General features: G+C 35.7%; 1 protein-coding gene across 1 annotated transcript in view; it reads right to left on the bottom strand.

Annotated features, from left to right (window-relative positions):
- Positions 1 to 3,038: 3,038 nt before the first annotated feature.
- puf (ubiquitinyl hydrolase 1 puf) overlaps positions 3,039 to 14,636 on the bottom strand; it is a 151,054-nt gene continuing 139,456 nt past the window's right edge. The window contains exons 48-51 of the mRNA XM_081730121.1: positions 13,501 to 13,704; positions 9,628 to 9,765; positions 5,567 to 5,822; positions 3,039 to 4,149 (exon numbers count right to left, since the gene is read on the bottom strand). Coding sequence (XP_081586247.1) covers positions 3,908 to 4,149; positions 5,567 to 5,822; positions 9,628 to 9,765; positions 13,501 to 13,704 — 840 coding nt within the window. The 3' untranslated portion in view covers positions 3,039 to 3,907. The remainder of the gene's footprint in view (positions 4,150 to 5,566; positions 5,823 to 9,627; positions 9,766 to 13,500; positions 13,705 to 14,636) is intronic.

Raw genomic sequence — 14,636 nt, 5'->3', positions numbered from 1 at the left:
TTTCATTATCATTTGGCTATGAAAGAAACGCTTGAGGGATATACAACCGCTGTATACAAATATGTGGTATTTGAATGTATAACTCGTAGGATATTATGTTTTTAAAATTTCAATACTTTCAGTGCGCCCCTAAAAAAGTAATAAAGAAATAATGGCCGTCCGTGTTTTTTAAATATTCAATTAGAAGTGGACAATCTACATAAAATTTGCAATCGATCAGTGAAAATGACATCTTTCTGGAGCCTATGGTTTCCAAGAACTCACTGTCGAAAGGATTGGCCACAAACATATAAACTTTTCTATCATTTTAATAGACACTCTCCAGAAATGGCTGTTTTCAAAATTGAACGAAGGTTCATTGGCACATACCATTATTCCAACGAAACTTTCTCTTATCGTTGGACTCATACGCTGGAACTCTACAGATGGCTTCAGTTTTTTTTTTTTTTTTTTTTTTTTTTTTTTTTTTTTTTCAGGAGATATACTAAAGGTACTGTTCATGCACCCATAATTCTAACTGGATGAATGAAAAAGTGCATTGTTCCTGCTCTGGAGACCGTGACAAAGGACATACTGAAGCGAATATTACAGGAATTCGATGTTTATGTTTGAAAGATGTCACACAATACACTAGGAGATGAGGAATGTATATAGATGTTACCAAAATAATGGAAACACCTGAAGTTGAAAATACGTCAGATGTATGGATTGACAACTCTCAGGCGGCGACCGCAGCACCAGGTTGTTGGTAGTGGTTAAGTCAAACTCCGTACTACGTGAGAAACAGTGGAATGGCAGTATGCAGTGGATTGAGAAGACAGTGATACTGTAAAATAGGCGACTTCCCTTATTCTTAAAGGGAGCAAATAACTGGCGCTCAGTTATGTTGTGCGAGCGTGACGAAAGTGCCAAGTGTGTTGGGTATGTCACAAGGGACAGTGTGGGTGATGACGGCGCACAAAACTCAACGGCAAAATCACATCGACGAAAAAGGAACATGGGTCGAAAGAAAACCTTCAACGACAGGTCCCGCTGAGCATTAAAGCGAGTTGTGTGACTGTGGTGCAAGTTATTGGAGAACTCAAGCAGCATCTCCCACGGCCTATGCTGACAGTTCCCCGCGAGTTACAGAGTAGGGTTGCATAGGCAAAACCGCTGATGAGGGACCATAACGCTTTAACACTACGACAGTGGTGCCGTGAGTATGCAATATGAGCTGCTAATGATCGGAAATGTATGAGCGATATGGTCAAACATGTCATGTTCACCTTATTTCAAACTACAGGCTGCGTTTGTGTGTGGCGGACGCCCAAAGAAGCCATGATCTGCAATGCTTCTACTCAACCGTGAAATACGTGAGCAGTTCTACGACGTTGTGAGCCGCAATATTATTTTGTTTTACAATAACACAATATCAAATATTTTATCTTATGCTACGCTTGTACACAACACGTAAACTTTACTACTGCGCTTTGTTTATATTTGACATGATATTTGTGAAACACTGGTAAATTGATATTTAAAAAAAAAAAAAAAAAAAAAAAAAAAGTACACTGTGTGGACACATGACGACGGGAAATTTACGCAGTCAAGTTTGTAACTGATTATCAATAGACATGGAGCGATGGTCTATCTAACACAGTCTTTTTCGTGTAGAGAAGTTTACTAAAAAGAAATCAATAGTAAACAATGTAGTGTGCCTTTAGGAAGGAGTTTTGCGATGAATGAAGACGGAGAAAAATTCCTAATTGGAAGACAAGGGCGTGCTAGTAGAAGTGTACAAAACAAACCACGCTCACAGAGAACAAATGGATCTCCTTGACTGTTATGTAAAATGTCCTTAACCGTCTTAGTCATTCGCCAGACATCGTTTCACAAATTTATGTACAAATCCACATAAAATGCATTTCTTTTCTACGGCATGATAATCATAAATGTTTTGAAGATTCTGGTAATACTAGTATATTTTCAATTCATATATGCTCCACCTACACGGAAGTCACGGTGTTCACCAAGGCAAAAGAAACTCCAGGAAGATCACTGTAATCGGAAAGTCAACCTCGAGGTTTTCTTTGATTCTCAAGGAACTGTCCATTCAGTAGAACAATACACAAAGGGTATAATAGTGTATATATTTCAATCGTTTGCGTAAGTCCATCTGTGGCCTGAGACATTAGGTGGACAATGGTACCTTTTCGATGACAATGAGCTGGTCATTGACCTTCATTTCCAGTTTATTCCGCTTATTCACTCGACTTAGCCCCCTGCGATTTTTGTTCTTTCCCCAATAGCAGTATCTAAAGGAACGTCATTCTGCATCAGAAAATGAAGTGAGATTATCATAGTAGGAAGCATTACAGGAGACTGCAAAAGATGACTTTCAGCAACTTTACCAATGACCCAAGGAATTTACTTCGTAGATGGTTGTGCATCGATTCTTGAATTAATTACAATAAGAAATTACATAATGCCTGTCCTCGAACTTACGGATACTTCGTCTTATATTAGGAATTATACGTGGCAATCGATAAAATGCCCACACATCATTTAAGAAAAGATACCGCAAAAACTCCAACCAAAAGAAATATACAACATAAATTGCTGTAAGATGATTTTCAGTTTTCTATTTCGAGAGTTAAAGAAATTGAAATTGCAATTATTTTGGACGTGATTGTACATGATAACCAGTGCCTACTTTTAGCGTTCATGAAAAACGAAATGAAATCTTACGTCCCACGTTTATGCCGGTTAGGTTAAAGGAGACGGTGATTATGATAAATGAATGAAATGGTGGAATGAAGAAAGTGGGAGGAAACGGGAGAAGCCCTAGAAAACCCACAAGCACGGTGTTTGTCCACCACAAAGTCCACACGGCGAGCTGGGATAGAACCAGGGACCCCAAGCACCGGAGGTGAACTCTACCACTGAGCCACCGCATCCCCTTTTAGCGTTCATGTAAGTATATGCAGCAATCACTAAATACGTGTTAGATTGAGGGAACTTACTTACAAGAGGTTATTATTATACCGTACACAATCTTCCAAAACAATGATATAAATGTTTTATTTTAATATCATGCGAAACAGAATCATACGCTCACATACAAAAGAAAATCTACATTTATTCCACAGCCATTAATTAAAATTATGCTATATTTTTCTTTCTTTTGACTTTTAGTAAATATCTACGAATTCGATATTGTATATAAGCAACAACTTGTAAAAAGCAAAAGTGTATTTTTGTTTTTTTCCATAGTTTCACCACCAACGACGTGAGATTCATGTATATAAGCCCCGATATAAGACTCTGTTTAGTTCTAAAGCAACTGTTTCTAAATTCATTCTCTAATAAAAAATATACACAGGATTCATCAAGTAATGGCAACATTATCAGAAGTGGTCTCTAGTTTCTAGATATTCCCTCTTTGTCACTCTCTATATGAACATATCAAACAATAAATTATCTGTACAAGAACACAGTTTACAAAACAAAATTTGCACCCTGCTACATTAAAGACTCACATTTGTATCGCAACACAATGCGGGCCATATTAGGAATAGACGCTTAGATAAATCACATACAGATTATGCATTTTTATGTATAAAGTTGAAATAATTAAAGAAAAAGATTAAACACCCTGGATCAAGACTAGTTAGGGACAGTCTGAATTCAAACTGCAAGCACAATACTGATTGGACTCTTGGACTCTCCCTCGTGCACGCTCTCTTCCACACATATACAACACACATACATATACATACACCACCAAAGAAGACTCAACACACTTTACATGGCCTTGACGGCGAAGCATGTGTACTTCACACTGAAAATATCACATACATGGAGAAGACAGATTGTCCAACAGACGCACATTATGCTACTTCCATTTCTGTGAATTACGATCGCTTTATTCCTTTTTCTCCACAAGCACTGTGAGTTCTTCAATTGTCTTTTCAAGTACATCCAACCAATTGACAGAGAAGGCCGTTTTGTTCTGGCAGCACTTTTGTTTGGAAGTCTCGTTACTCGTGGAGCAAGTCACCGGTGGCTCATCGGAGTCTCTGGAACATCCAGCCGAGCTTCCGGCTTTCGAACTTTCACCTGCTTCTTCTTCTACGTTAATTTTCCGCTTTTTCGACGGCGCAGCTTCTACAAGACAAAGGAAGAATGTGATTATATAAGGCCACAACAAAATATAAGTATCTCGCTCCGAAATGTTCAGAATTACCTTTATTAGTAAATTGAGTAATAATTCGAATTTAAACAGAAGATTTGACAATAAAGTTTCAGGACTGGTGCTGGTAGTCTATAACTGAAAATTGTTTATCATCTTGATTAATATTCTTCATTTGCAATATTTGGCTTGTTTTACAAAAAGCATCTGTGCCTTTCTCAACATCGGTTATCAAAGACATCCTGGTTCCCATTGTCATAGATTCTTAAATGGAACAAAGGGCGAACATCAAGTTTTTACCTAAGTTGGGAAAGTCAGCAACAGAGGGTTGCGAGACGATCAAAACTATTTACCACAAGAATGTCCTATTTCATGGTCACGTAAATGAATGATACGCCCAATTTTGAAATGGGAATGAAGACATTTCTGACGACCCCAGAAGCGGACGTCCATCAGTCGTTCAGAGGATATGTATACTGTCTTCGCGACCTGCTGCAGTCAGCCCGTCGCATGAGCATGCGGATGATGAAGGATGTGCTGCACATCAACCGCAAAACTGTCCGGCAAATCCTGAAAGAAGACCTGGGGAGAAGGAAGATTTGTGCGAGATTTATGCCTCATTTTTTGACTGAAAAGTAAAAACCTCAAAGTAGAGTGCTGCACAGAATTGATTAAATCCGTGGAGTCGGACATTTCATTGCTGGATCAGATCGTCGGCACAAGCCACGAAATCTGGTGCTACCAATATGATCCATTAACAAAAAGACAAAACATGGAGTGGATGGAAACAAATTAGCAGAGGTAACACCATCATCCAAATTTATTTTATGGCGACGTTCTTGATCGTTTGCTGAAGCGAGTTTATCGTGAGAGACCAGACCAAACCTTCGAGAACACGACAGTTGGTTCCTCCTGGTTCTGGATGACAATGCTCGTCCTTACTCGTGACAGTTCTAACGAAGTGTGTGTGGTCTCCAAGCTCAACTATCCTTATTACTCGCATTGGCTCCCACAGACTTCTTCCTTATTCTTCAAACTCAAACTGGCACTGAAGGAACAGCATTTCTCGATTGTTCAGGATCAACATCCGTGACGGCATAACGCAACTACCTTTCAGAGAATTAGTTCAAAACTTTTAGAGACCTCGTGAAACGATAAAGCTACTCTGAGAAAGAGGGAGATTACGTTAAATAACCCTCACCGTGGTTTGCTCAAGTAATTCCAACTTTTCAGGTACCAACATCAGTCCTGAAACTTTATTGCCAAGCCTTTTATTTAAATGATATGCACACTAAGCACCATAGATACACAACAATGATGAAATATTTAATTTCATTATTAAATAATAAAACTGTTATATAAGCTATATAAAGATAACATAGATGAGCTTACCTCCAGCAGCCTCTCCTTGGCCTGCTTGCCTCTGTGCACTTTTGGTCTTCAGAAGAAGCTGCGTAAGCATTGGTAGGAGCTCTTCCGAAGCTGCTAAGGGAACATCACAGCTATGTACTAAGGTTAGGGCTCTCAAATCTCCATTCAGCTTATACGCAGTGGTCTGAACATTCACTTTGCCTGCTACTTCGGCCAGGGACGAGACAAGACTCTCAATCAAAGTGCACGTTTGTTCGCTCAATACATGAGATGCAACCTGTTAAATCATAGTCGTAATGAGTTAAAAATGTAATGGAGATATGTATATTGTACAGAATGTCCCGGAAGTCAGTAAGCTTGTTAAAAAGCAGAGTTTGCGAAAATACTAATATAGATTAAACATTATAATGTGTTGTAGTAAAAATTAGCTCAAAACTTTAGAAGATAGAACTGAAAATACAGATCTAACAGTATTTCTGGAATGTATACTTCATGGTATACCCCTTTGCTTATGATTTTTTCTACCGCTAATGGTACGACATAATATACAACTTGCCAACGAGATGCAATGCACTTTCCTATCAATTTTAAAATTTCTTTCGTAACGTCTGCCAATTCCTATGATTTACAAGTACATTACGGAAGTATCTAGCCTAGATTCAAGCTATTTTCTTAGTGAGTCATTGGCCTTTTTGCTAATAATTCGGACAATAGTACACAACATACATGTCTAACCACTAGTTTTCGGGATCCCATCGATATACATAAATACGGTATTGTCACTAGGAAAAATGTATATCTTCCGAAAGATATTCTTCAGGAAAACTTACAGACGCACTGAACGATGTAAGCATTTCACTTTCTTTTTTAATAATTTATTTAAAATCCGTCAATTTCTATCTTTAAATAACTTCCGAAGAAATTGATCAATTGGAATTTTCCAGTACTACACAGAAAACAGACTTGAAATTGGTCGGTTTTCTTCACTTTTTTAAATACAGCGCGTATATTCATTTTGAGTAGTGATTACATGTTTTTTATTATTTCTACAGAACTTCACGGGAACCAGACCGAGCACTCTCAGCTAGCGGCAATAAGATACTTTCACTTTTATTTTCTATTCTGCATTAACCGTGACCGATCCACGGATAGTTTGATAAGAATACCCTACAAATGGTAACAGACGCTGACGTCGTTATAAGGCAGCTTTCAATTGACTCGCATATCATTCAAGTACATTATACACGTGCAGTTTATATAATGTTCACGTGCTAAATGCTCGAAGTGAGGGAATGGTTTTCTTACCTTTTAAAATTCCAGTGCGTACTATATATATTTCAACTGAGCAGAAATATACCCTGGTGTAAACAGAAATGAAATAAACAGGTAAGAACAGTTCCCGTACTTTCTTGGCCCACAGTTAATTACAATAGCAAATATACAAAACTTACCAACGAAGTACAATAAATCGTACATATCATTATTATTATTATTATCATTATTTGAAAATGTATAGTATTCTTTATATATATTCTTTATCTTGATGAGCACCCTAGGTCCGTAAGTAGCCAGGAAAATTTCGGTCCTCTGAAACTTTCAGGTGTTGGTGTGAATGTAAGACGAACTCACATTACTCCCTCCAAAAATGATCTCGGCCCCCTGTCTTACTGTTCTGGGTACAGGCCTGGATCCGCTACTGCAATTATTTCATAGATCTCAAATAAAATTTCACACCAAAATTGAACTTGAAAAAATCTTTTAAATTTAAATTCAAAAATAAAAAAGTGTAATTAGACTGAGAGGATCGTACCCGCTCTCCGGCTGTGTACATGCGTTAACTAAGACATTGTACACAAGCCACACATTTTTCACCCTTCAGTTTGATGCTCAGCCATTTAGTCTACTACTGTGATGGGACAACCTAATGTACAAGGTCTATGAGGAAAGTAAAGATACAAACGAAAAAATAAGATATACAAGAAATGAATTGGACGCAAAGAAAGCTACACTGGGAAAGAGGCTATTTCTTTACGTTAAGTGCTTCCATTGTTCAAACATGGAACAAGCTTTGGCACAGTGTCTACTGAGTTTCAATTTTAAAATTCCAGTATATTCAGTATACTTATCAGCAAAGTTCCAGTACCTAATACGACTTTTTTTAAAAAGTTTTTTTTTTTTTTTTTTTTTTGAATAATCACATACTTCATGGTTTCAGGTTTGTAATTGTTTTACCATCAAATTAATATTTTATTTTTAATAAATTTAGTTAACCTGATTTCTTTGAAATACAAATGATTAGGTATATGTAGCTGCTCATGAAAGCGCTGAAATCTTTATACAATCAATGTGCCACATCCAGTACCAAGCATTAAAACTGGCCCTCAGTTTCCCTCATTGGATATACTTTTACTGACTTTACTGATTAGTTTGCAGCCCTGTATACTGTACTTGAAGCATTGCATATAATATAATGCATCCATTGTTATTATACGTAAGGTTTTGGAGAAAAAATAAAGCGGAAACTGAAAACATTATTAGTAGAAAGGGGGAAGTTAGTGACTATCTGCAACCCTAAGAGAGATTGCGTCACCTCTTAACGCCAGATCATTAGGGAAAATCACAATCTATTATTTCAGTAACTGTACTGTATTACATAACTATTGCTGTTGTGCAAAATAACTTCTTTCATGATCTGAAGCTCAATTCCACTACTTTCCTTTGTCCGACAACCTCAATTCATGGCCCGTAGACAATCTGCTCGGATGCCTAATACAGTGAGTCAAGAGCATTATTTGTATTATATTAATGTATTATTAAGTTACATTATAACTTGTATAAATAATTTACAATTCTAGTTATAATGCAAGATCGTTATTACCCTGGGCTTTTGTACTTCAAAAATAGAGGGTAGATTATAAAGAATAATAATATTTTTATAATTCATAATTTTTTCCAGTATGTGGATCAAAATTCCAGTATATTTTCGGTATTTCCAGTATCAAAATTAAATTCCAGTATTTCAAGTATTTCCAGTATCAGTAGACACCCTGTTTAGTACCACAGGATCACAAAAATCCGGCGCCTGCATCTGAAACCATCTGACTTCTTTCCTGACACTGTCGTTATCAAAGTATTTTCCACCAAGATGTTCTCTTATGTATAGGAACACATGGTGGTTGCTGGTCGCCAAAACTTTACGGCGGATATTTAAAGACGTTTCATTATATATGTGGAGCTCCTTCGTGGCTAAGCGGTTAGCGTACGCGCCTTGAGCGTGGGAGAACCAGGTTCGCTTCTCGGCGGGAGCTCATGTGGTTCGGATTCCACTTTAATCAGTAGGTCTCATCTCATATAGCCTCGCTGCTGAAAAGGACGTTAAACTCAAAATCACCTCATTGCATATGTGCAAGCATCTCCTTGGTGATACGCTCTTCTCTTCATCGCGAATATCACACCAACCTTCTATGACAGCACAGTTACCACTTCGCCATGGATCCTTTCATTATGCCTTTAAAAACCTGGATCACGCTGCACATTTCACATCTGGTGGGATTCGGTATTGTCACTGCCACGTCCAACGCGTACTCCTCGCACAAGACTCAGTGTAGCACTGACAAATCTCTCGCAATCTTCATCGTACGGATCAAGGTTACTGCAAATATTGCCAATTTTTCTCCTTAACGTGCAAATGTGTTTGTATCTTTGCTTTCCTAACAAGTCTAGTATATGTAAATTAACAAACATCAAAAACGATTGGATTGAATGTGTACATATAATCAACAGAAGAAACAATATAAATTTTTTAACACAAAATCTTCTGTAGATGTAGATTCAATGAAATTCAAACTGAAAGCAGACTGAATTGAGGACAGAACCCGGGTTTCTGCCATATTGGTTTCGTCTACTATTTCTCAAATTATCTGTAATATTATAATTCCACTCCAACTTTAGTTAAATGCTCACCTGCTCTGAATTCACAAATCAGAGATGATTTATTTATATTCTGGTCTCTGTTTATTGGACGTAACAGATTAATACTAACGTATATCTATGTATAATTCCCTTTACATAAAACTGCTTACCTTAGGAAAATAGACACGAAGAAAATTGTAAACAACACCGATATTCAGCGATGCTCTTTCGTCTAGCAACACTGCTTCTACGTAGTCCACAAAGTAATTGCTATTCACAAGCATATTTATGTATTTTCTGTCAACGTGCTGAAAAAATAAATAAAGTATTATTAATATGATACACAACTTCATAATTTTTTCTTTCTTACTTTACTGAAAACAATGAACCAATAAAAAGGTTAAATCAAGTTTATTTTCTCATTTATACTATATCCATGATTATACTAATCAACATTTGCTTAGAGGAGTCGAAATTTAATCTGTCTTTATAATGAGGAAGAAACTCAGCGTAGTGAATATATTACTTTTACATTCAAATTACTTACCTTACAAGTGTTTCAAGAATGTTGACGGCTTACCAAAAGTTTTACATGCCACTAAACACAATATCAAAGATAGAAAGAAGTGTATAGTCGGGGGCCGGCTCTCCCATATGTGCAACACGTGCATTTGCACGGGGCGGCAAAATCTGTCGTAAGTATATTATTTAAAATAAATATTTCTTGTTGGAAACAGACTTCATAATGATGGTAGTTAAATGTACCAAGCTGACCTTCTACTTGAATACTACATTCATAAATTATGTTTAGGTCGCAATAGTTTAAGGTCACATGGAAAGCGTCAAAGCAAATGGTCCAACAAATCCCAGCATGAATTGCTTAATTGTTGTCAAATACAAAAACTCAATTCTCGAACAGTAGCGAACACCTGTTCTATTAAGTTAGTTATCACAGTTTTGATACGAAAATTAGTCTTGCCTTTGTTAGAAACAAGTTCTTTATCATCAAAGATGGAAACTTAAAAAAGTAGAAAGAAAATCAGAAAATAAAGATAAAAGAGCTAGTTGCACTGCAATTGCAAACTCATATATTGAGATTGAAGCTCCATATTGAATTCTATAAAAAGGTTTACCATTACCATCTTTCCCTAACATAATAGATTACTATTTAATAGCATACTTAAAATTGCGGATTTAAGATTTGTTCTTCATGGAGAAAGGTGCAAGGGGGCGGGCAAATGATGTCATTGCACAGGACAGCAAATTGCTTACGGCAGGCCCTGTATACAGTAACATTTTTTGTTTTTATTAGAACCAAAAATTCTGTTAAGATGAGATTACAAAGAGCTAATAAACAATAGATGGCAGCACCGTTTTCCTAACTTTTCCAATGTATTTTGTATAGAGAAACAATATTCAAAATAACACAATCAAATTCAAGCGATCAATATTCAAACTTCCCTCAAAAAAAATAAATAAATTAAATAAATAAATAAGTAAAATAAAATAAAATAAAAAATAAAAAAATATTAAAAAAAAAATAAAATAAATAAATACAGAATATTCCGTGTAGTCTTCTGATATCTTGTTTCTTTCAATGCAAAGGGTGTTTCATTATTAGAAGCTTGCTTCTAAAGAGTAGAACTACGTGCACTCTACAACGATTTTTTTAAAATACTATCGAATGATATACAAATCGCTCCGCTTTTCCAACATATATTATTTTAAAGTTGTGTAATTTTGAAATACCCTATATATTAGGAATTTTTGCTTTCTCGTGCGAACGTATAAAATTCATTAATGTTTTCAAGGTACTAAATTAAAAAAAAAAAAAAAAAAAATCGAATGAAATTTTTAAGATTTACGTCCCACGGTTATGCCGGCTACGCTAAAGGAAGCAGGCGAACTCCGAGAAAACCCACGCACACGTTGTTGTCCCCTACAAAGCTCACTTGGCGCTTGTTGGGATCGAACCAAAGGTCCCATGCACCAGAGGTGAACTCTACCACTGAGCCACCGCGGCTCTTATCTAAATTTAAGAGTATTTATTTGGAAAAAGAAAGTTCATAATTTATCAGGGGTCTCATGTTTGAGCATGCCTATAAAAGAATACAGTGAACTCAATGGTTTCCTGATTTGTATTTAAAAGTAAAAAGTGACGAAAGAAGTCCATTTCCTTTTCAAGTTATACTTAACACATTTTCAATACTTTTACAGTGTTCTCTCTGCACGAATTATCTCTTGATTATTGATTGAATTGCTTTCGCGTATGGGTGAAATTTTGATTTTTTGAATTTGATTGAATTAATCTGAACACTGCTACACCCTACAAAATATATTGGCAAGGTAAGAAAAAACGTGGTGCCATCTGTTGGCGATACTCGAGCCTTTAAACTAATCTTGAATATAGATAAAGGAAATTTAGACAGAAAATGAGGCTTTTTGATAAGAAACTTTATTGGCAATGAGTAACATACGTAATTATAAAAAATATAGGTACTTCTTCAATAGCGTAATAAATTTCTTCTGATTAACTTCCTTTCAATTGGTTTTGAAACAATGAAAAATTTCAACTCATCTGCTTTCACGTTATTGATGTGTGGTCCGTGTTTTTACTTCACGTAATATACTGTTATTTGCGTATCTAAACAAGAATTTTATGAATGATCCAAAAAACGAATCAAAAGATTGCAATCTTGGCCAATAATTAGTTTTTGGATCTGGGCCATAAAATTTTTGAACGGCCCCTAAATCGAGTTTTCGTATCTTCTACGCAATAAGCACATCATGCTGAGTTAAGTGATAGTTTGGGTTTGGCTACACTATACGTAGTTCTCCAGATATAAGACGTACAAGAAAATTTTTGATTAAAATATATTGGATGTTGGATCAGGGGCCACAAAATTTTTGAACGGCACCTAAAACGAGTTATCGTACTTATATAAGTAAAAAGCAGACAAGTTTCTCAAAATGTAAAAATCCCATTTCTTTAAAAATATCTCATCTACTTGATTTCCACTAAGAATGACTGCAATGCATTCGATATAATCAAAATGTATTGTGTATTCAATATTCTTGAAATACTTGTAAGGTAAGCAGTTTAAATACAAGGGTCGTCCAGAAAGTAAAGAACGATTTGGCATGGCTAAATAAAACTAAAAGATACAAGCACAGAACTTTATTTACAAAGCCACAGGACCTTACTCTACTTTTCTATGTAATCGTCATAATTGTCAACACACTTCTTATATCGTGGGACCAATTTTTCAATACCAATGTTATCTGCCGCCAAAGATTTGAGCCAGGCTCTCACTGTCTGCTGAAGTTCCTCATCGTTTGTGAACTGTTTTCCACCCAAAAAGATTCCTGTTAACGTGTTCAAAGTGAAAAGTCGGTTTTCCTGAATTTTTTCTTCGACTTTTTTCTTTAGTTCTTCCGTAGCAAGTGATGGCCTCCCCACTCCAATCTTCATCGTGCATGCTGGTCCTTCCTTGGTTAAACAAACTGCACCATTTCCTCACTGATGACTCATCCATTGCATTATCACCATAAACATATTTTATTTGCCTATAAATTTCAATAGATTTAACTTCTTTTTTCACGTTCAGAAAACGAATGACACTCCGTACTTCACATTTGGCAGGATTTTCGATTGGCGCCGCCATTTTGAATTACTGGAGGGGGAAAAAAAGGTAGTGTGACTGCAAAGCATTGAGACTCAGCTCACACTGAGATGAAGGAAGGAGCAAACTGCCCCGCGCGATGCGCCCTCGTTCTTTATTTTCCGAACGGCCCTCGTATAATTTCACTTTACCTTGTTGAAATAAATATGTAAGGTATAATAACCTTAATGATCCACTAAACACAACAAAATAAAACCAACTACTATATACGAATATTTAAATATTATTTGCGCTTATACTACTAGGTACAAAACAATATTCGAATAATCCAATAAAATCTAACTGCTGGCCTGGATCGCATCTACGCCAGTTCTGAGATAAAAATATTTCTATATTATTACGCAATCGCTGTCTACTTACCTGTGCCTGATATATATCCAGCCAAAGTTTAGGAAACAGGGTGAGATGCAAAGGAACACCTTCATACCCTACCATGGCACTTAAATTCACTAGAGGTTCTGACATGCAGTCATTGTTGATTGCTAACCGACACATGACGTCAATAAACTGATGATACGGCGTATAAAAATCTAAGAGGGCCTGGTCGTAGTCTTCATCAGTACCCTGCATAACAGCAAAACAAAATATTAAAATATGAAGACTTCTAGTGTAACTTCTTGTGATTTATTAAAAACATACTTTATCGTTACACAAACATATCTTAATTAAATTGCTCACCAATGAATTATAACTATATACCACTTCAAAATTAATGCTGTGCGTTTTTATTATTTCAACTGAAAATTAACTAAATTATATTTTTATTTATATTACAATCATATGAATATCCAATAATCAAAAGCACAAAATCAGGTGAGAAAAACATAAAAAAACTAAAAACTGTTTCAACTTTGGATCTACATATATCGTGTAAATAACAGCTCATACACGATTGATCTTCTAAATGCATTTCTCATGCAAATAAGCCTTTTATTATTATTATTATTATTATTATTATTATTATTATTATTATTATTATTATTATTATTATTATTATTATTTACAATATTACATACAATGTTAAAGATCAGTACAGACATTACTTTGAAAGTCCGAAATACCTCCTTAGAGAATTTTAGACACAAAATAAAATTGGGCATACATTGGTCGAGAAGAAAAAAAAATGAATTTAGCCAACAAATATTTTCCAAATTACTGAAAAGGGTACTATCATTCAGGATATAGTCAGATGATTAAGCATGGTAATTTCTTTTTGTTTCTTAATATATATTATTTCAAGTTTACGTACCACAATAGGAAAGGCTGCTGAAAAATTTGTAGCCCAACCCAAAGGAGTTCAAGCAGAATGATGAAATTGTACAATTTCAGAGAGAACATATTTCTGTATGTACAAACAGAAATTTTCATATTAATAACGAAATTCTTATTGTGTTTTCAGGCCCCTAAAGTGATCATGGTGCCCAACTAGCGAATTTCATGAACGCCGATATCAAAGCTGTCATCAAATATTTGTTCCATCAAGGAAAGTCACCGAA

Source organism: Thermobia domestica, chromosome 11, assembly GCF_964235325.1.
Source record: "Thermobia domestica chromosome 11, izTheDome1.hap1.1, whole genome shotgun sequence".
Classification (NCBI taxonomy): Eukaryota; Metazoa; Arthropoda; class Insecta; order Zygentoma; family Lepismatidae; genus Thermobia; species Thermobia domestica.
This window is presented reverse-complemented; position numbering and strand designations above follow the sequence as displayed.